Below are 20,518 nucleotides of genomic sequence, written 5' to 3'. Positions count from 1 at the left end.
GGGCTCGTCCCCAGGGAGCCCCAGGCCCACCCCAGCAGCGAAGGGAGGCTGGGAGGGGGCAGAGCCAGCAGCCGTGAGCCGCTAAGCCGCCACAACCCCCTCGCGTTCTGGCCCCATTATCACCGATTTCTGCGCACATCTGCTGCCGGGGTTATTTTTAACCGGGTATTAAGGGCTTCAGGTCGTTAAGCGGCGAAGGGCGAGCTCCGCTCATCACCCCTAGAGCAGCGGCTGCACTTTGGGGGCCCCCAGGTGCCCGTGGCACTGCCCCCAGCACCGCTGTGTGTTGGGAGGGGGAAACAGGACCCCCCCGGCTCCCCACCCACCCCTCTGCTGCCAGCCCTGAGGGCACCAGGGCACCGATCCCAGCAGGGCCAGGGGCTGGGGCCATGCCCCGAGGGATGCTGCCAGGGATATACAAAATAGATTTATTAGCGGTGAGTGAGATGCAGCCTCGGCTTAGTTTTACGCTCAGAAGCCGTGTAAACAGCAGGAGAAAAGTCAAGAGCCAAACTGGAGGGCAAGGGGAAAATCTCCATCACGAAGAGGCCCCAAGCACGGTTGTGATAACAGGGTACAAAAACTGTACAAAGAGCTTTACAAAGAGAAGAAACAACCTCAGGAACCATCAGGGGAATTATTTACAGTTATAACTGATTACACGTAACGGGAGGCTGAAGGCTCGTGAGCTTCTGCAGGCTGAGAGCGAGGTGAGGGGCTGATGTGGGGCGCTGGCCTCGCGGCGGTGTTTTGGTGGCCAAGTCAGGGCGATGCGTTACGGGCTGCGAAGGGCAGCATCTGTGAGCAGCTCGGATTGTCCTCTGGCACTGAGTTTTGCCCCAAAACAGGAGCGGTGGTGGGGCAGGGCTCAGCGCCGCAGCTGCCCAGATGCACGGGGCAGCCTCAGCCTGGCCGCGGGCTCACGGGGATGCCGGTGGCCGGTCCCACAGGGCCGTGGTGAGCACCGAACCCAGAGGTGGAGAATACCAGCACCAAGGACTGGCCCTGTCACTGTCTAACTCCAGAGACACGCTCTGTTTACAAACACTGGCCCTGAGAACCCCCCAGGGAGATGAATGAGCTGAACCGTGCTGCTCCAGCTCCTGACCCACAGGCAGCAGAGCCCAGAGCCAAAACGCAGCCACAGCCCCGCTGGGCATGGACGAGCCAGCAAAGCCCGGCTCCCCCAGCCACCTCCGAAGTGATCACAGACTGGGACCACAGAAATGCTCCTCGCTGCGCTGAGATCTGCCGTGAGCTGCCCCCACAGGGGACACGCTTCAGACAGGCAGCCTGGCTCACCCCCATCCTGGAAGAGCTCCTTGGGTCTGAAACAGGCACCAGGGAGAGGGGTGAGCAATTTCCTTTTTTCTCCAAAGGAAATCCTTCCTGGGCTCAAATCTTCGGAAGGAGGCCCCGAGCCACACCTGGGCTCCTGCAAGGACACTGCACAGCTCACTGCTCCCTTCTTTGCTGTCATCCTCATGGGCACATGAGGCTAAAGGAATTGTACAGGAAAGAAAAAAAGAGCCTGGAGCTGCCTGGAGAGCAGGTCACCAGTGGAGGATCCGGCCTCTCCGGGAGCAAACTGGTCTGGAACAAAGCTGCTGATGGGAAAGCAGGTGGGAGGGGGAAAGGTGGGCAGAGGGATGGGAGAGAGCTTTTCCCAACTTGTTGGGTCCAATTAGCCAAAAATAAATGAAAGGCTCAGCAGGAGCTCAGCACGGGGCCAGGACCACGTTCCTCACCAAGACGCTTCGCATCCACACCCACCAGAGCCCCGCTCTGCTGGAAGAGAGGCTGCAGAGCCCTGCGCTAGCTCAGGCCTCCCGGACCTCCCCTGTCTCATTCTCTGGGTTTGCCACGGTTTGGGCAGGCCAGCGGCCACGGGGAACTGTACCCAGCGTGCTCGCAGCTGGAGACAGGCTGGAGCCGTGCGGCTTTGATCCGCTCTCCCGTCTCGTCTGTGGGAACATGGATCAAGTTTGCAGCTCGAGCCTGTTTCCAGTTCCCTCGCCGACCTTTGGGCAACCACGGGCTGCAGCTCAGCGGCCTGGGACAGGAGGGGCTGTTCCCCCACGCACCCTGGCTTGTCAGCACGGCCACCGGGACCGCTGGTGGCGAACGGCGCTGCCATGAAGAGCACAGCCCCTCACAGAGGGGGAAGAGGCTGCAATGTCCCGGGACACAGCCACGAAAGCACTGCAGAGCCCTCTTGACACCTCGGCCCGTGGGTCTGGCACGGGGGGGGCTACTGCCGCTCCGTCTTGACGTGGTCTCCGATCATCCTCCGGTGGTAGGTGGCCAGGAAGATGTCGTTGTCTCGCGGGCAGTCGTAGTGGCAGGAGCACATCTTGATGAACATCATCTTCCTCTGGAAGAAGTCCCCCTCGGGGCAGCGGAACTCCACCTCCACCGTGCTGGTGACGTACGGGGTGCAGCAGCGGCCGTCCGTGCAGCTGCCGCAGAACTTGGGCCGGTAGGAACGGGTGCTGGTGCAGCCCGAAAACTCGAAGTGGAGGCTCTGGCGTGGCTTCGGGGTCCGCACGCACTTCTTCCCCTTCTAGGGAGAGAGAGCAGCAACAAATGGGCTAACGGGAACGTGACAAAAAGCCCACCTAGCCCTGGGCGCTGTCTGTCTCTGGGCAGGAAGGCACAGAGACGGTGGAGCAGCCCCCAGGGGACAGGCTTATGCTTTCCAAGCACCTAACCAGGTGCTCCCTGGCACTCCTGGTGCCGTGTCCCCGCTCCCTGAGCCCCTACCTTGGTTTTCTCCATGGGGAAGTCGCAGGGCCGGACCATGCAGAGCCGGGTCTCCTTCTCCAGGCGGCACTGGGGGTTGTTGGTGGTGACCCGCGCAGAGATGCCCATGCCGCAGCTCTTGGAGCAGGCGCTCCACTCGGTGGTCTGCACCAAGCAGTTCTCCTGCACGTTGTTCAGCTCCGGCTTGCGTGCTGGGTCCTCCCTGAAGACTGAGCCAAGAGGAAGAGACACAAGGCAAGGTTCAGGGCTGGGGACAAAGCGCGGCACACAGCCGGGCAGAGGACCGTGGCTGCTCCCAGCCTGGTCCAGCTCTTCAGGGACAGCAGCAAAGGTGAGCAGCTGGCACTGACCCACCCCAGGAGGCGCTCAGCTCTTGGCAGAAGGAGCTCAGAGGCGAGCACAGGGACAGCTCCTACCCCAGTCTGATGGCAGCCAGTTCTGCTGCAGTATCAGGGGACGTGTGAGCCTCCCCTGGGTGCCATTAAGGGCTCAGCAGCTCTGGAGTTCAGCGCCTTGTGCCCACAACACAGCCACACACCCAGAAGGCTGCGCCACCATCCCTCAGCCTGGAACAGATGAAGCTAACTGGGAACGTGGCTGGGGAGGCTGGCTCAATCCTGCCATTTTACAGCTCCTCTGAGGCCTGACTTTCCCTCTGCTGCTCTTGGTGCTGCAAGATGCCAGGGTGCTACAGGAGCCACCCATCCCCAGCAGATGCCTGGCAGCTCTGGAGGACAATGAGTAGGAGACTGCTCGCTTTGTGCCAGGGGATGAGCTGTCACCACCAGCTGTAAGCAAGACGTGAGTGAAGGCAGCTCGGCCCTGCCTCGACCCTCCAGCAAACCTCTCCTGCCCCAGTCACACCAGCCCATCTCTCACCTGCCATGGCTGTTTCGAAGCGGTTTTCCTCGCTGCCCTCCTCGCAGATCCACTCCTCGCAGCATTTATTGCGGAACTTCACCCGCCGGGGGTTGGGGCACTCGGGGGACGGCAGCCGCAGGTCATCGGAGCACAGGGGGATGCAGCCGATGGCGCCATCCATGCAGATGCACTGCAGCTTGCAGGTGGGCTGGAAGCTCTCCCCGTTGTGGTAGATCTTGCCCAGCAGGTCGCACGTCGCACCCTCGTGAGCTGGAGGAAGAGGAAGAGGAGAAGCTGAGCCGATGCTGGGGGCTGGCAGCACGGCCTCTGCCTCGGGGGTTAAGGGGCTGCTGGCGAGGGGCAAGCCCCACGTGCAGACCCCTCCCCGACTTTGTGACCCTGGGGCTGGCTGCAGCACAACTGGCACGTTGAGTGTTTGGCTCCCTGACCCCAGGATGTTACTGAGGCTGATTTGTGGAAGTGGCTCCAGCTGTGCCAGACCGCCCAAAGCGCTCCACCAGACCCTGTCCCCCACTTGGACGAGCCACCAAGGGGCACTTTCTCTTTACTGCCCTCAGAGGTCCTCCCGTGGGGCTCAGAGTACCCAGCCCGTGGCGTTGTGCAAGGTGCATTCCTCACAGCACAGGAGCCAGCAGCTCTGCCCCTTGCTGTTCTTAAGAGGCCAAAAGGCAACGGGCTTCTCCTAAGAGCCGTTCTCCCACATCCACCAAAGGAAAGCAACACGCTGAGCTGATGACCTTTGGGGCCCCTCTGGTGGTCTTCCTTCCTGCCACAACTTTTCTCTTTCTCTCTGTTCACTCTGATCTCCAGACCTCTCCCCACCAGCCCTTCTCTGAATTTTTTCACTCCTTCCCGGTAAAGCTTAAATGAGAAAAAAGGAATCACGATGACATCTTACGCACAGGAGCGATCCTCAGTCTGTGGGTGTGAACAGCGCTCACGAGTTCTTACATTTGTATTAGCCCAAAGTTTTCCAGTCAAAGTTTTCCAGCAGAAAATTGTGATTTGATTAAAAGCTTCACAGGCACAGACCAAGTTTGTGAATGTTTCCAATGAGAAACAACTGAAGCATTTCAACTCGATACCAAAGATTTCCTTTATGCTCTTACAATAGCACGTGTCTGAACCAAAATACTTATTGGACAGTATCCATCGTGGGAAACCTTTTCCTTGGGTAATTATTTTAGATACTATAAATATCAAGATGAAATATTTTGATATAACCGAATTAGAAAGTTCTGGCACAGCCAAACAAGTATTCTAAATAATTCACAGGAAGTTTTGGTATTTTTTAATGTGTTGGGGTTTTTTTGTTTGTTTGTTTGTTTTGGTTTTGTTTTTGCCTTCAGTCTGAAGCAAAATGTTGAAATCTCAGAAGTTGTTCACAGGACAGAAATCCTGCTTTTGGATAGTCGGCTGCCGCTTTCTGCGATTCTGACCCCTTAAAAAAAAAATCCATGCAAACATTTATTGGGAAGTTACCAAAAAGAAGGATTCTTGGCGGCTTGAGGAGGCTTACCAGGAAACCCGATCTGTTTTCCTCTTAGTCCTGCTTGCCCGTGGAACAGAACGTTGTCTCCGACCAAGTGTTTGGCCCAAACAATGAGCCTCTTTCCATCCCTCCTCGTCCTCGAGGGGACACAAATCCTCCTGGTTTGCTACTGCCTCGTTTCTCACCAGCGCTGGATCTCAACTCGCAGCTCTTTTTGGTGCCATTGGTATAAAAATACTCCTGTGCTCTTACCGAGAAGTTTCAACCCCCTCACTTTTTCCATCGGAGTGGAAGCCATCCACTTTCCCTCTGCGGGGCCGTTCTGACTTATTTTTAAGCCCTCTCTCACTTGTTTAGCCCAAGCCCTCTCCCTCCCCGAGGAGCCGCTGACGCCGCTCCCTCCCCACCCAAGCGTGGCTTGGGGATTTTATGATGTTTTCGGAACCCAATCGTTCCGTCATGCCTCCTCCTACCCTACGGTGACCTCGCCTTCCCCTTGACCCAACGTGATGAAGCACCAAAAGGGATGGCAGCAGTGGCAGAGGGGGCTCTTTGCTATTCACCAGCTCTGTTTGGCACCACTGGCACTGCCCACGTCCACACACCACATCCAGCCACGGAGACACCTCTCTGCTCCTCCTGCTCCCCCTGTATCTTCCTATTTGGATTCCTCCAAGCCCTCTCTCCTCTACTCACACAGCCCGATCCTACCATTCATTGCAGTCATCACTCCAGCTTCACCTGCCTTCGCTGTCTCCAAAATTCCCCATCCTCCAAGAGAGCAGCGTGGACGTCACAAAAATATCACCCAAGGACACGGCCCAAATCCTCGGTCCAATTTAGGGAGAGGAGATGTCCTGCTCCGTATCCACCTGGGATTTTCGCCATGAAGATCTTAATTTCTCATTTAGAGGCAGGAAAGACCGTTGTGACCTTCAAGTCTGATTTTTTACAGAGCAGAGAGCCGGGGCTCTCACTCTGAGATCTGTGCATCAAGCCCCTACCTCACAGGAATAGGAAGCATTTTTTTTTTTTTTTTTTTTTTTTTTAAGAAAAACATCCAGGCTTCATGCAAAGTCTTTGAGATGGGGCCTTCTCCACACACAAGTAAATCATCCCAGTGATTCAGATACCTTTCCTGCTACAAACACATGCTTCATTTCCAGCCCTAATTAGGCAGTTTACACCCACTGGGTATTATCAGACTTGGCTTATTGAGTTTATTGAGTTGGGCTTATTGAGGTTTGGTGTACCGATGCCTACAGAAAGCACAAGGAAGCTCACGTGGCTTCTAAAGATCACAATAACCAGGGCAGGACATGACACATAACTTACCGAAACATCTCAAAAGGCAGGAGAAAACACCTTCATTATAGTTATATTCATTAATTCAGGTAAAAAGGAATGATTGTATGTGACCCTGGCATTGCAGGACAGTGTGGTTCCCCCAGAACTCCCAACTCCCCCACCTCAGGTTGATGTCTGAGCACCTCCACAGAAGCCACGTGCTGTGGCCGAACACTTCCCAAAGCGTTCACACCGACCTTCCTGCCCTTGGGTGTTCCTGACTATTTTGAAAAGCTTGAATTAAAAAGAAAAAAAGTCAGCACCTGGCAGAGACGGGCAGGTAAGTCTTGGTTTTAAACAAAGACCAGGAGACTGACAGAACACATTTTTTCCTTCTATACCAAAATACATTTCTGCATGCTTTAAAAATAGCTACTGAACAACCAGAGCAGCAATTCTTTCCGTGCTGAGAAGCGGCACCAGGATTAGCTTGGGGAGAACAGGTCTGTGTTTGTGTTTACCTGGCTCGGTGACTCTCAGGTTCCACGTGTGCTCTGTTTTACAAATGACCTGCTCAGCTATTTCCACCCAGGTGCTCAAGCCAGAAATGTGTTACGCCTCTTGCACGTAGGCAGTCGAGTGCAAAATGCCAATCTCCAGCGCAAGGCAGTGAGATTTGGGGTGAGATATTGCAAGCAGCAGCACTTCCCAGCAAAAGCCCAGCTGGCTGATATTTACCCGCAGGCACTACAGGGTTAGAGGCTCTCCCATCACATCCCAGGGACAGAGGAGAGCCCCAGGTCCCCAGTCGTGCCTTTGGAAATGTCCTTCGTTGCAGAAGGAAGTAGTTTGTGTGCGTATCGGTCCCCAAGAGCTGCAGGAAATTCTGGGCGCCGGGGGCTTTCTGGGGGGCTGCAGGGGCCACAGGAAAACTGCACAATAACAGAACGAACGTCTCTCACCTAAGCAGATCCCGCTGCCTCTGTGGATTTTGGAGAAGTCGCAGTAGAGTCCTTTGTGATGATCGCAGGGCTTCTGAAGGGAACAGAGCTCGCCAAGCTGCCTGGCACACACCTTGCAGCAACCGCAGGCATCCAACACGTGGCTGGTGCCAGCAGGGCACTGCAGAGGCTGCGAGGGACACTGGCAGGGGTACGTGCAGGCCTGCGGTTCTACCTGGAGGGCAGACAAGCCATGGAGAGAGTGAGTTTCCCACAAGCCAGCCAGGCAGGAGTCCCACACGCAGCTCAGCCCCCGCTGCCTTGGAAGTGATAAAAGAGTAAGCAGGAGCAGGAGCAGTGAGCAGTTCTTACACAGCCTGCTCAGGAGGAGACACCAAAGCGCTCTGCAGTAGCACCAGTAGGTCCAGCCCAAAGATGAGAAAAGCGAGGCACGGAGAGCAAGGCCTTGCCCAAAGTCAGCCAGCAGGGCTGAAAACCAAACCAAAAGCTCCCGAGTCCCATTTTGCCCCCTGGATCCTGCGCTGTCTTCGGTATTCGCAGAAGAGTGCTCTCCTCTCCCCTTTGCAGGGAGCACACTCAGGCAACCCTCCGTGGGACCCTGGGGCCCTGCTTGGAGCATTTCCCAGGGGCTGCCCACCCGCTGGAGCCCACCCTTGGCTTTTGGGCCACTCCAGACCCTGAACAGAGACACAACCATGGCTGGAGGAGGGCTGCCTTCTGCAGAAATCCCAGGGGCTCTCCAGTGCCTCGCTCTGGGGCCTCCTTGTCCTGAATCAGCTCGGAGAGCAAACACCAGCCTGAGCTCTGCACGTCCCCAGACTGGGGCAAGAACCAAAACCACAGCTGTGAAAGGTGCAGAGCATACGGCCTGTGGGCTCCTCTTACACCTCCTCGGAAAAATCTGGGTGCTAACCCTGGTCCCCTGTTCAGCTTCTGCCCACTCCAGCTCCCCGGGTAGTTTCGGGGGGATGCGAGGGCCCCAACCCGCAGCACTGCCCTGGGGAGCTGCCGCAGGGCTGGCACAGGCCTTGTGTGCAGGTGGTGGCAGCTGACACCTGCGGGACATTTTGGGGTCCTGCATCGCTGCAAGCTCATGCACAACGCATACATCTGTGCTCAGAGCTGCAAATGGGGTGGGTGAAGAGGAGGGAGCCCAACAGGACGAAAACGTCCAGCCAGGAAGGGGCTGCAGCCACTGGGAGAGGACGGACACCTGGATCAGAGAGAGCCAGGAGGCAAAAACCATCTCGGTGCAGCTCTGCTTGCACTTGCTATGCCCTATCCAGCCCTTGCCTGCGAAACATCTTCCTTGGATATTGTTTGTCACCAATACCAGTAGTAAAGCTTTTCCAGCTGTTTGACTGCTGCCCAAAGCAGCTGTTCTGACTTGAGATCACACGGGGCAGGAGATGCCAGCTGCTTTACACTTCTGCAACAATCGGCACAGTGTGGCACAGGAAAGGGATCAGCCTAAACCTCCGCTCACAAGACCTCCCAGAGCCTTACCCTGCTCAGAGGGAACCAGCACAATTCTTGAAAACCCCTGGTGCAAAGTATTTTGGAACTAAGCCTCTCCTGCCTGCAGCCCAGCTGTTCTCAGACTGCAGTGCTCGGACCTCTTGCTGCGAGCTGGCATGTCATCTGGAGCCCTCCCCAGCTGCTGAAGTGCATTAAAAGACGCTAAAAATACAGAACTGCTTCCCTACTGTTCTTCATGTATGGGGCTGCTGGAGCTGCCAAGAGGACGTGTTATTTAACCATGAATGAGTGGGTGGGGGGCACATGAGATCATACAAGAGGCAAAGCATTCCTAACACGGGGCCTATATTAAGATGCAATTCATGCACTGAAAAAAAACGACGACAACAAGCATTTTCCAGCGTGATGTCAGCCACAGGCCATATAAAGGAACACTCTCAAAATATCTCTCCTACTGAAAGCCAAAGCAAAACAACCTCTTTCAGGACAACAAAGAATCCGATGGGATTAAACCCAACCGAGCTTTCTTTCTTGCCTTCATTAATCATCGTTGGTGCTGTTTATTTCCTCTGAGAAGTCACCCAAAGAAGCCAGCCCACCTGGCTCTACCTCCTGTTTACAAGCAGCTCCGCTTGCTCCTTGCATTCCGGCTGCTCTCAGCACAAGGACATCTGGGTTCAGACCCCAGATGCATCAGAGACCTGCTGCCAGATTGCACCCCTACCTCTTCTGTGCCTCATTTCCCCACCCAGGCACAAAAGGACAGCTTAAAAGGCCCATTTTGGCCACATTTGTGGGGCTTTTTTCATTATTTAGAGATTTTCCTACCAGTCAGCTCAGCTGGGGCTGTTTTCCTCACCCCGTCCACCTGGCCTCAGGGTGTGTTGGGACTCCTGTTTGCTTGTTTTATTGCTGAGCAAAGTCAGCTCGTGCTATTTATAACTCCTCTCACAGGCCCAGGAGAGCAGAGAATGAGCTGAAATCTTTTTTGGCTCGTGCGCTCCCAACTGCGAGCACTGAATAGCTGGCTGGCCAGGGGAACTTCTCGAGCTGGGAGCAGCTGGTAGAAAGTCAATGTTGAACCAACTTCCTAGAGTTCTCCATTACTTAATTTGCTTTCACAGCAATTTCAAGGAGCCTAAACGATGGCTTATATTGCATTTCCACGGAGCACTCTCCGGCCTGTGTGATTTTCAAGGGCTGCTTCCAGGAGTCGTTTCAATACTGTGTGGAAACCACCCAAATGCTCCCAAAGAACTGCAGGCGCTCACATTCAGGCTCTGCTACCAACCCGAAGACCAACACCTCATGGAATCGTGGGACCATTAAGGTTGGAAAAGACCTCCAGGATCACCCAGTCCAACCATTAAGCTAGCACCTGGGTGCGGAGGGATTCCACCTAAAGACCTGACATTTCATGCCCCTCTGCAGAAGGGTCTGTCCCTAAAACTACACCCTTTTACCACCACTAACTTCAGATTGACAACAGCCTTGATCTTGTTTCTGTTGAGAATATATTTCTGGGAACTTGAAGAGCAGTGGGACCAGGATTACAGACCAAGGCTATGGAGTTAGGGCTAAAGCTCAGAATATTGACTCGCTGCTCCTGGCTTTGCTGGCAGCTCTCATGTGGATCTCAAACATCACGTGTGAATCCGCCACTCATGGGACCCTAAGCGATGGTCAAGCCCCAGTGGGATTAAACTCATCCTGGCCAGAGAAATCCCGTGTCTGTGCTCCACGTGTTTCCACCACTCCACCCAGGTCCCATCCGCTCAGCTGAGTCAGGACAAGCTTCCTGCCTGCCCTGCGGGCTGAACCCAGCTACCTGGGGGGAAAAGAGGTGAGAACGTGCCTCCTGCTTCATATTCACCTAAAACCTCTCCCCTACATCCTGAAGGTGTGAGCTGGGGGACACGAGCTCACACCGCTGCAGCAGTTCAGTGGCACCGCCAGGGATGGCTTCTCAGTCCTCTTCTATGTCTGTACGAGCCCAGGGAACCAGCCCAGAGGTCCAAACCAAAGAGCATTTCTAAAATTTGGGCTCACGACTGCCTTTGAAGGGCTGGGAAGCAGCATTTCAAAGCTGAGCTGGCTGCTTGAAAAGTGCCTTGGGAGCCAGGGGTTAATGCTGCGAGGTAGAAGTAATGCAATAAACACATAATTGGTTCCCTTTCACACTCCAAGCCTGGTATAGAACAAGCAGTCAAAACACAGCTATTCACGTACTGCAAACACCCAATTATCAGGGATAACACCTGCCTTCCCTGCACCACAGGGCTCGAGGCACCTTCCCAGGTTGCGGCAGCGCCCCGTGCACAGCCCCTTCCCAGGGGTGAGAACCACGACCCCGGTGTTGTGGGCAGAGAGCAGAGGCACGGAGACTTGCCCAGGCTGAGCCAAACCTAACTGCCAGCGCCCTGGTTCTGCGCTCACCTCTGAACACCCAGCAGCAGGTTTAGGGCAAGTGACAGCATCCTTGATCAGCGATGAAGTGACACAGCCACGCGATCCACTGCTGGTGTTTATATGTCTGGCACGATGCTGCCAGTGCAAGAAACAAGAGGATGACCCCAAAAAGCAGAAATTACCCTTAGATCTCAGCTGTGCCAGGTGCCCAGGACACCCCTCCCGGAAGGACAGGGGCTGGCACGTTGCTGAGCGCTGCCAGGAGCAATCAGAGCTAATCAGCCAGACGTTACTGCAGCTATCAGCACAAGCAGCCTGGCGAAGCAGCGGCTCTGCCTGTGAACCTGACTTCTTCCTCAATCTGAAAGGCACTTACTGCAATTTAGATCTCATGCTAACGAGGACATTAATGACTGCGGCAATGTTCCTGATATTACTGGCGCTGTAGTAGCACACGAACGTCGTAAGCAGAATCAGCTGCTCTGTGCAAGCACTTTTACACAAAAAAACAGACAGAACCCCTGCCCCGGAGAGGCTGCAGTCTAATTTCCTCCTCAGATCACTGCTTTCAGGGACAAATGGGTAGATTCAGTGGCAGCTGGGGGAGGATGATGATGGTAAGAAACGGGGATGAGGTTATTCCTTGCAGTGCTGTAAACCCAGCGATCTCACCTCTCTCTGTTCAATCCTTCCCTCTCGTAAACCAGGGCTGGCTTCTAGCTCCGGGGAGTGAAGCAAAACAAAACCCACCCTCGATTGCCAGGAGCTCAGAGATCCCGAGGTGCCGGGTGTCACGCACGGGGCAGCCCTGAGAGCGATGATTTGTGCTGCGCGTTTGCACAGCCACGCTCTGGGAAACCTCCGGAGGCAGGTGGCAGCTGCAGAGGGGTACTCAGCCTGAAGTGCTCACACGCATCGAAGCAAGAAGCTGCAATGCCCAGAGAGCAAACGGAGCGGCTGCAGGGCGATACGTACCCAGCCAGGTGCGAGGAGGAGGAGGAACAGGGTCCAGGTCACCGTCCCCACGCTGCCGGACATCCCGAGTCAAGGGAGGGGATTCGGGCTGCCGGCTGACTCGCTCACTCTCACTCCCTTCTCCTTCGGAGTTTCTCGTCTCTCTTTGGAGAAAGTTGCACATCAGCTTCTCTTTAAATAGCCTCCTGGAGGGGGCGTGCCCTGCGCTTGAGTGACAATCTGGAAAGCAACCCGAAATGGGTGCAACAAAAAATGTCCAAATTCCAGGGAACACGAGCAGATTCCTGTGGCCCTGGCAGTTACGGGGCTGCCGGCGGAGCCTGCGGATCGGTTACTTTCCACATGGGTAAATCACATCCCAGTAAAAGCAGGGTTATTATTTTTTTTATTTATCCCTCTAACTCCAGAAGTATGAAGCCTGGGACAGCTTTCTTGAGCTCCCCCCTCCTTCCCCTACTTACATCCATTCTTTTTTGGCTGCAAGAGCTGGGAACTTGAATAAGGACAGCTTTAGGGCTCACATTTCTTTTTCCCCCTTTGAACAGGAGAGAGAGATGGAAATTTCAGCACTGTGAGCAGCAAGTAGGTACCACATCTGACTGCGCATCACCAGCGCTTGCTGCCACCAGCTTCGAGAAATGAAAGCTTCATGACCATGAAGACAGATGTCTGGACTCCTGCAGCGAGGAGCAGTTTGTTTTACGAGGCAATGAAAAGCTACAGGGTGAAGGTTGTTGATAAAGGCCAGCAGTTCCCTGTAGCACTTTATTTGCACCTCAGGACTGATGCGGGATAGCACACAGTCTTATCTCAGGGCATGATCCTTTCTGTTTGCTGCTGAAATACAGAACCTGGCTTCTGCAGCACCTGCACAAAAAGACCTTTAGAATATGAAAGAGCTGCTCTGTGTACCAAACAGTTGGTTTGTTTATTCTCAAATAGCAAGCACAACGCTGCCATGAAAAGACGAGGAGAAGGAGTGCAGCAGAGGGCACTCTTAGTCCTCGCTGGCCTGGGATGGGACAGAGCAGGTTGGGTACCGGACAGCGATCCTTGCACTGCCCACGGAGTAGCCTTAAAAGACAGAGTTGTGCCTCTGGCTCGGGGACCTTCCCAGGGCAGAAGTGATGCCAGAACTGTGTACTGGCTTACTTTGGGCCAACATAAAGCAGAGGGCAGGAGCATACACAGAACGTGCTGTGCCATAGAGTCCCTACCATGTCCAAGCAGAGTGTGCTGGGAAGTAGGACAGAAGACAAAGAAAACTACAGGGACCGTGTAGCAGGTCCTACATGTATACATTCAGCCTCCTTCTTCCCCCTCTCCATGTATAGGGCATGTTAGCTGGCAGTCGAGCCCTGTGTTTTATTCCAGTCCCTTTACGTCTGTGTGCAAATCAGCTCAGCTTCCCCACTCCCTACGCTGCTGTTTGTCCACTGCTGAAATCAGACAACTCTGACTCTTAATTAATTAACACTTGGAAAGCTCCTGGGGATTTGGGGCTGGAAAGCATTAGCAGGGTGCAAAGCACCTCGGATGCACCTCCTTTTCCTCTTCTGTAAGACAAGGGATTTCACAACCACCTCCCTAACAGCTACCTCTCACATCACAACTAAAGATAATGTCTGAACACAGGAGATTTAATGTCCTGGGGGCATGGAAATGTCCAGTGCCCTAGAGCAGCTCGGAGCTAAAGGCTGTCTAGCTGGATATACATTCCTTCCCTTTTTGGAAGGCTTGGCACCTTGAACTATGTTGCTGCCTAAAATTAGCTGCTCACATTTTGCAAGATGTTCTCCCACAGCTCATAAATAAGACAGGGATAAAGTGCTACACACCTCTGTTCTCATCTCACACGGCAAGAACATTAACCACAGCTGAACTCCAAGAGGTACGGGGCACTTGAAGGTGTTATATTTGAGCATTTTTGAAAGGACAGTGCTTAATGTATAGATCGATCCATATATTGGTCCTCGCCCAAGAAGCAAAAATTTCACCTTGAGCTGGGATTTTCCAAATTCTGCTCTGGACATAAACCTGCTGCATGACCTCAAATGAACTGTTTGAGCAAAGCCGTAATAGTCACTCACCTGTCAGGAGCTTTGAGGAGAATACTCAGTACTGGACCAACAATGGTAGATTAAGTTTCCAACCTACAACAAAAATGAAGAATAATTCAATTATAAAACGCCCTTACCAAGCCACTCATCATCATCCACCTGACTGCTTTCACTTTTCCAGGACGGTAACAAAAGCGAACAGTCCTGAGCTGCAGTCGTGCTCCGCCTTCAAGCCACTTTAGCTCTGCCGTTGCCAGCCTGCTGTGCCCGTCCCTGCTCAGAGACAAGGGCAGGACACCCGTGGTCCTTTAGAGGGTTACAGAACCAACACCTTGCCCCAGGCTCCTCACTGCAAAGCGCCAGGCACAGTGCCAGAACCCTCCCAACAAGGATTTGTGGGGATGAAAAAGCCCACGTTGCCTCTCAGATCCCAGACCAAGTCTAACACCAAGGCACCTTTTGACTGTAAAATGAAAAAAAGGTCAGGGAGCAGCAGGACATGGATAATGTTAGCTGGAGATCCCTGGGAGCATCCTGTGCTCGTGGCCCAATGCTTTCTTAGGGCACTGGGACAACCCAAGCTCGCCCTGGTGCTAGCAGCTGAACTGCTCACCCCAGTGAGGATGTCACCTGCCAGGAGCCAAGAGAAGAACACGAGGGCTGAGTGACTCCGAATGATCAAAGGGAGAAAACACCCAAGCTAACACTGATTTCCAGCTCCTCTTCTTGCATGAGCTGCTTCAGGTGAAGGGATGAAGATGTCAACCCTGCTTAAAATCTCCCCCGAGCAAAGAATACTGGGTGTTTAATTCACCTTGTTACACTCTGGGCTCACTCACCCTGCCCAGCCAGTGGCTCTCCTGAATTCATGGTAATTAAAGAGGATGACATTTAGATAATTGCTAAACATCACATAAGCTTAAAGAATAAAATTAGGGCAAAACATGCAGATTTTATTTTTATTTTTTTTTTTTTTTTTCTCTGATCTCTCCCAGTGTCACTCTCCCTGCAGAAACCAAAATAAAAAATAGAGCAAGCAGCACAGCAAAAGGCATGGTGCTCACCCAGTCCACCAGGACTGTCACCTGACTCCCAGCCCTTCAGTCACCCATAGGACACACTGGTGGCTCTCAGGACTGCTTCTTCCAGGACGGTTTCTATTCTCATGGCTGGCTGGTCTGAGCATAAGCCACTGATGGAGTGGATCACAGGCAATCGCTCTGACTTGGCCCTCTTAACATTCCAGCCTCACTGAAGCTGTATCAAATTTGGCCTAGCAGAGGTGGTGAGATTCATCTGACGAGATGGCCTGAAACACACGAATTTCATTTCATTGTTCAATACCCAGCCACTGGTGCCAGCTTGATGCATCCTGCTCACATGGTCAGCTTAAAGAGATTGCCAGATCTGGGACCACGGAGGAGTCCTGTCCCTGGGGTTTTTGCCTTCTTCTGTACTCTGGGGATAAAAATGCATGGCCTAGGATTGGCTGGGCACTTGTTCCTGCCTTCTGCCTGATAATTTCTCCACCTGTGGCATATTACTGATTATAGCCCCCAAATTCATCAACATTTGTCAAAGCCCTAAATTTGCTGCAAGGTTTGGGAGTTCTGCAGGTCTGCATGCTGTGGGACAGGATGAGCCATCTCTGAATGCTTTTGGGCTGCACATGGCCCCCTGAGACCTGTTGACAGACGTGGTCCCTTCCGGACCTGCACTGCAGTTCAATTTCAGTGCTATTTCAGCCCCAGCCTAGAGAGACATTTGGGATCAGATTCATGCCACCTAATCCTTCCACACTTAATTAAGGCATCTACAAGAGAAGTCTAATCTCTCAAGGCTCTTCTTGTAATCAGTGGAGGAAGACCAAAGCTCCTGAGCTGCCTTCTGATGGCCCCATCCAGCTCCTTTGCTCCATATGCATCAACTGTACCACGATGTCAGTGTGAATTATCATGAGAAAGCAGCACACGAAGGCAGCACCAGAGCTCAGGAAAGGCTAAATGCTGCAGCACATCCGACTCCAGCCTGGGTGGGAAAGGCTACCCTGCCCTGAGGATGGAAAGGGCAGGAAAAGCCTTCCCTCCCTGCTTCAGCACAGCCGTGGGATGAGATCCCAACCGCACAGGCAACACCCTGTGGCTTCTGCAGGGCTAGGATTCCCCTCTCAGCCTCCCCTGCCAGATCCTTTGGCCTGAGGGCATGCTGTTGTGCCCATCTTCTATGGGAGCGGAGCATAGCACAAACTTTGTCCCTGGCTGCAGAGTTCACTGATAAAGTCTCCAGTTATTTTAGTGCTGGGAGGAACACTCCTTTGTATTTGAGGATTTACTCCGAAATCAAAGCCTACTGAAGGTCACAAAACTTGGGATGGGTGGAGTGCTTCTCGATGTCTTTATAAAGGAAGTAAATATATAAAACCCCCCTTGGCATCACAAGTTCAGAAAGAGATGGTGCTTAGGTACAAAGCTTGCCAGACAAAAAGCCCCCCTGAAGCCTGATCACAGCAGGAGGCACATAGCCACCTCTGCAGCTTACCACGGAGCACAAAACCAAGGGCACCCAGGGGGCTACCAGGAACGACACTGAACCCCATCGATCGATGCATAACACCATTAGCCAGACCCCACTGCTCACCTGCTTCAAAACAGGTGAAGAGTAAGAAAGTCACCACCTTAAGGACGTAACTGCAACGAGAAGTCACCCCACAGCAGCATACCACAGGCATTGAGCTCTTAGAAAGAAAAGAAAAGCAGGCCTTGGGTTTGAATCGGAGCACTTGACATTCATCTCCCTCCCTTTTGCCCCATTTCTGCTCTTGTGAGAAATCTGGCCTTTCGCCCCGACCCAGGACACAGCCAGCTGGGAGGCTCTCAGGCCAGCTAGGACCACCGCAGCTAGCTGACCCGACTTCTTGCATAACACAGGCAGGAGGATTTCACCCAAATAATGCAAATAATGATCAGGATCCTGAAATGAGGGCTCCTCTGTCCAGCTTGTGTGCTCTGCCTCCCGGCCGGCTGCAACCTGCTGTACACACGGCAAAAAAAACACTTTCCCAAATATTACCATATTTTATTTTCCTTGAAGGATCCTGGCTACAGAAGGGGTGAAGCTTTTGCTAGCTACAGCTGTGAGCAGAGGACATCTCCCTTCATCCAGGAGGGCAGAAGTTTATGGACACCCTGGCAGTAGGACGGGCAGCCCTGCTGCAGCCTCGCTGCCCAACCTGGGCTGCTCTGGCTCTGGCTGTAGCTGCAGCCCACACCCAGAGGCAGTGTGGGCACCAGGACAAGCTCAGCACCACGGCGTGCTGGTACAGGCAGTGCCCCAGGGCCCAAAAACACGGTCAATGGTCCACCAAGAAAACCAGACCTCATGGGCAATGCAAAGGCAAGGGCAATTTCTCCATGCCCCAGTTTTGGCAGGGTGCAACAACAACATATCCATCACCTGCAGGCAAGCACAGGTCTCCACTGGGTAGCAAATTAACCAGTTATCTTCTGAGACCCCTGCTACCTGTGAAATTTGGGTACGGTTGTGAACCACGGCCATGGCCAGGAGTGTTTGTGCCCAGGCTTTTGGCTTGCACAGATCCGCAGGAGGAAGAGGCCCCAGGAGGAAAGAGTCAGCTGCACCCACCTGTGAAAGAGATGCTTCCTGGGGTTTTTCCACTTCTTAACTTACTGCATGCTTAATTATCCTGAAGGAAAAATGCAGGGAGGGAGGGTATAGTTAAGGCAGACTCGGGCAGGCTCATTTAAGGAGGCCTTTTGGTCTAGAGGACTTCTGCGGTGCACACCTCTGACGTACCTGAGGAGCACTCCGTCCTTATAGGATTTGGTCCTCACTGGAATCCTACAATGGGGCACAAAAGGACTTGCTCAAGATAATAGGGCTTATGAAGGAGAGGGTGCTAAAGAGGTCTCTATTTTTTGGCTACTGCATTAATCACCGGCCCTGCAACCCCCTGACTGTGCAGTGAGCACGGTCACTAAGGGCTCTGGCATCACCTAAGCTCCAGGGATCTCTGCCCTGAAAACCCAGGACTTGTCCCCTCAGATCAGCTCTTCTGAACTGAAGGGGTCTCCCCAAATCTCCCCCCAGCCGCCCACCTCACCCAGCCCGACAGGCGGCCACAGGCCCCTGAGGAGGGGTCTGGTGGGGTGAGCGGCCTGTGGGACTGTGCCTCCTGGCAGGGGTTGTGATTCCAGTAGGATCCTGCCCCTTTTCCCTGTTATAGGGAATCGCTGAACGGTTTAGGTTGGAGGGGACCCTTGGGTTATTTGGTTTCTCTTGCAGCTGATCCCAACGCAGAAGAGGGGCAGGCGTCAGAGGCATGGGGTCAGTGGGGTCCGCAAGTTCAGGCCCAGCAGGGCTCCCCCCAGCCTGTCCCTGCATGGCAGAAATGAATCCCAGCACCAAGCCTAATTAGCTTTCTAGCCCTTGGGGCTGTAATTGTGAGCCAGCGTTAACACAAGTCTCGCACCTTGAGGGAGGCAGAGACTTCTCCCAGCTGAAGGGAGTGTTAGCCTTGGAATGCAGACACCTTTCAATTAGCTCTAAGCCAACTATTTCACTGCTAATTACAGAACTTGATCTTCCTCCAAAGATCTGCAGAGCCTGCAGTAAGTTATACGCAAACACAGTGATGCAAAATAAGTTGTGAATTGTGGTGTCAGACTTTCACTTACATGTTCCTAATTCTTTACTTTCCTCACAGTCACACACCAGTGAGGTCGGTCTGTCACAATTGTGTTGTGTGCTTTTTTTTCATTTGTTTTCTCACTAGTAGATTTTTTAGAAATTTCCTATCACAAACGTTTAAAAAAGACACGAGTTGAAAGCTTCATGAACAGACTTGTTATAAAAAAATGACATAATTTTACCAAAAAAAATGATAAGGAAAGAGGCTGTATTTGCAGCCATCGCTGCCTTCAGACAGCCTGAACTTACACAAGCTGAGGAAGATGACGTTTTTCAGCAGGCTGCAACCTGCTGAAAGTGGAGCTTTGATGGGAGCAGAGTCAGTGCCATGCAGTGCTCACCCTCTGCTTGCCTGTATGTTGCATGGTGCCTGCTGCTTCTCAGCACAACCTGCTGCTTCTCCCCTCCCCTAGCCCCCTGTCCCAAACAATTGTCCCCTAGCTCCTTCCCCAGAAACTCGTGTAATGGTAGAATCCCCCTTGGTGTATTTAGAGGTGACAGTTTTATTAGCTAGCAGTGAAACGCTATTAGTTCTGCCTACAAATGCTGCATTTTTCATACCCTTTTATGTATAGGCACAACGGCATTACTGTTACAAACCTGCTTAAAGCCCTTTAAATTCAGAGCCTTTTTATGCAGTATGGCTTTTACCATAACCTTTAAAATACTCTGTTGATGGTAAAACAACCACCCTGATGGACTACTCAGAGGTTTTACCATTTTACACCAGAGATGCAGCAACAGCCACTTTCAAAGCAGTTTTACAAAGCCCCAGTCTGTTGTTGTTGTTGCTATTTTTTTAAGGAAGTCATTGAAACCTGTAATTTTCATCTCTATAGTTTAAATTGTTTCACTCCCAGAAGCGTGATGTCATTCTGGCATCAGAGGTGCACAGAGATGGGTCTGAAAGCAGGCTGTAGGTGAATAAAGTCCACTTGTTTTTACAATCTGACCCCTGCAATACAGTCATGAGTCAGGTAAAAGAAAAGCCGTAGCTAGTTCCGTTTCTTTGCCAGGCAAATAGCCCCGAATCATCTTTACTCTAATGCCTCTTTATGCAGTCATTTCACAATGTTCTCCCTGGTGCATTAGACTGGAAATTAATGACCTGCCTGGCAGAGATAGGCCAATCTGTTAGGTCAAGAGGCTTTGTTAAAAAACAGTTATTGGGGATTCTAAAATTATTAAAATTTTGAGCCCAAAGTTTCCTGACCTCAAAAAAGGGGGATAGGAAAAATGAAAACGATGGAGCCTGGCCGTGTTTCAGGGAGGTAAGGAAAAAAGAGTTTTCCTGCCAGGGCAGCTCTTGGCCACTTGGCACTCAACACCTTCAAAAACCACAGAAATGTTCTCAACTCTGGCATTAACCGTCAGAGCTCTATTTGTCCCTGATGTTCCACGTGGGGAAATAAATAACCGACTGCACAGACTCACCAATGCCACTGCCTTTCTGCTAAAGCACTGAAACATGCTGTCCCTGTGCAAGCCCCCTTGACTGGTGA

General features: G+C 52.8%; 1 protein-coding gene across 1 annotated transcript; it reads right to left on the bottom strand.

Moving 5' to 3' along the window:
* Positions 1 to 618: 618 nt before the first annotated feature.
* On the bottom strand, positions 619 to 12,392 carry LOC309886646 (CCN family member 2-like). Its single transcript, XM_082777708.1, has 5 exons — positions 12,250 to 12,392; positions 7,387 to 7,600; positions 3,643 to 3,894; positions 2,764 to 2,972; positions 619 to 2,563 (listed from the first exon to the last, which is right to left on the bottom strand). The coding sequence occupies exons 1-5, from the start codon at positions 12,310 to 12,312 to the stop codon at positions 2,252 to 2,254; spliced, it is 1,050 nt and encodes a 349-aa protein (XP_082633834.1). The 5' UTR covers positions 12,313 to 12,392; the 3' UTR covers positions 619 to 2,251.
* Between the last annotated feature and the right edge of the window lie 8,126 nt (positions 12,393 to 20,518).

Source organism: Aythya marila (assembly GCF_965140915.1).
Source record: "Aythya marila genome assembly, chromosome: 22".
NCBI lineage: Eukaryota > Metazoa > Chordata > Aves > Anseriformes > Anatidae > Aythya > Aythya marila.
Note: the sequence above shows the minus strand (reverse complement) of the source record. Positions and strands in the feature narration are given on the sequence as shown.

Coding starts and splice junctions, on each gene's coding strand:
- LOC309886646 (XM_082777708.1), bottom strand. CDS start 12,312: ATGTCCGGCAGCGTGGGGACGGTGACCTGGACCCTGTTCCTCCTCCTC. Junction 3,895..7,386: donor AGGCAGCGGGATCTGCTTAG/GTGAGAGACGTT, acceptor CTCTTCCTCCAG/CTCACGAGGGTGCGACGTGC. Junction 2,564..2,763: donor TCCCCATGGAGAAAACCAAG/GTAGGGGCTCAG, acceptor CTCTCTCCCTAG/AAGGGGAAGAAGTGCGTGCG.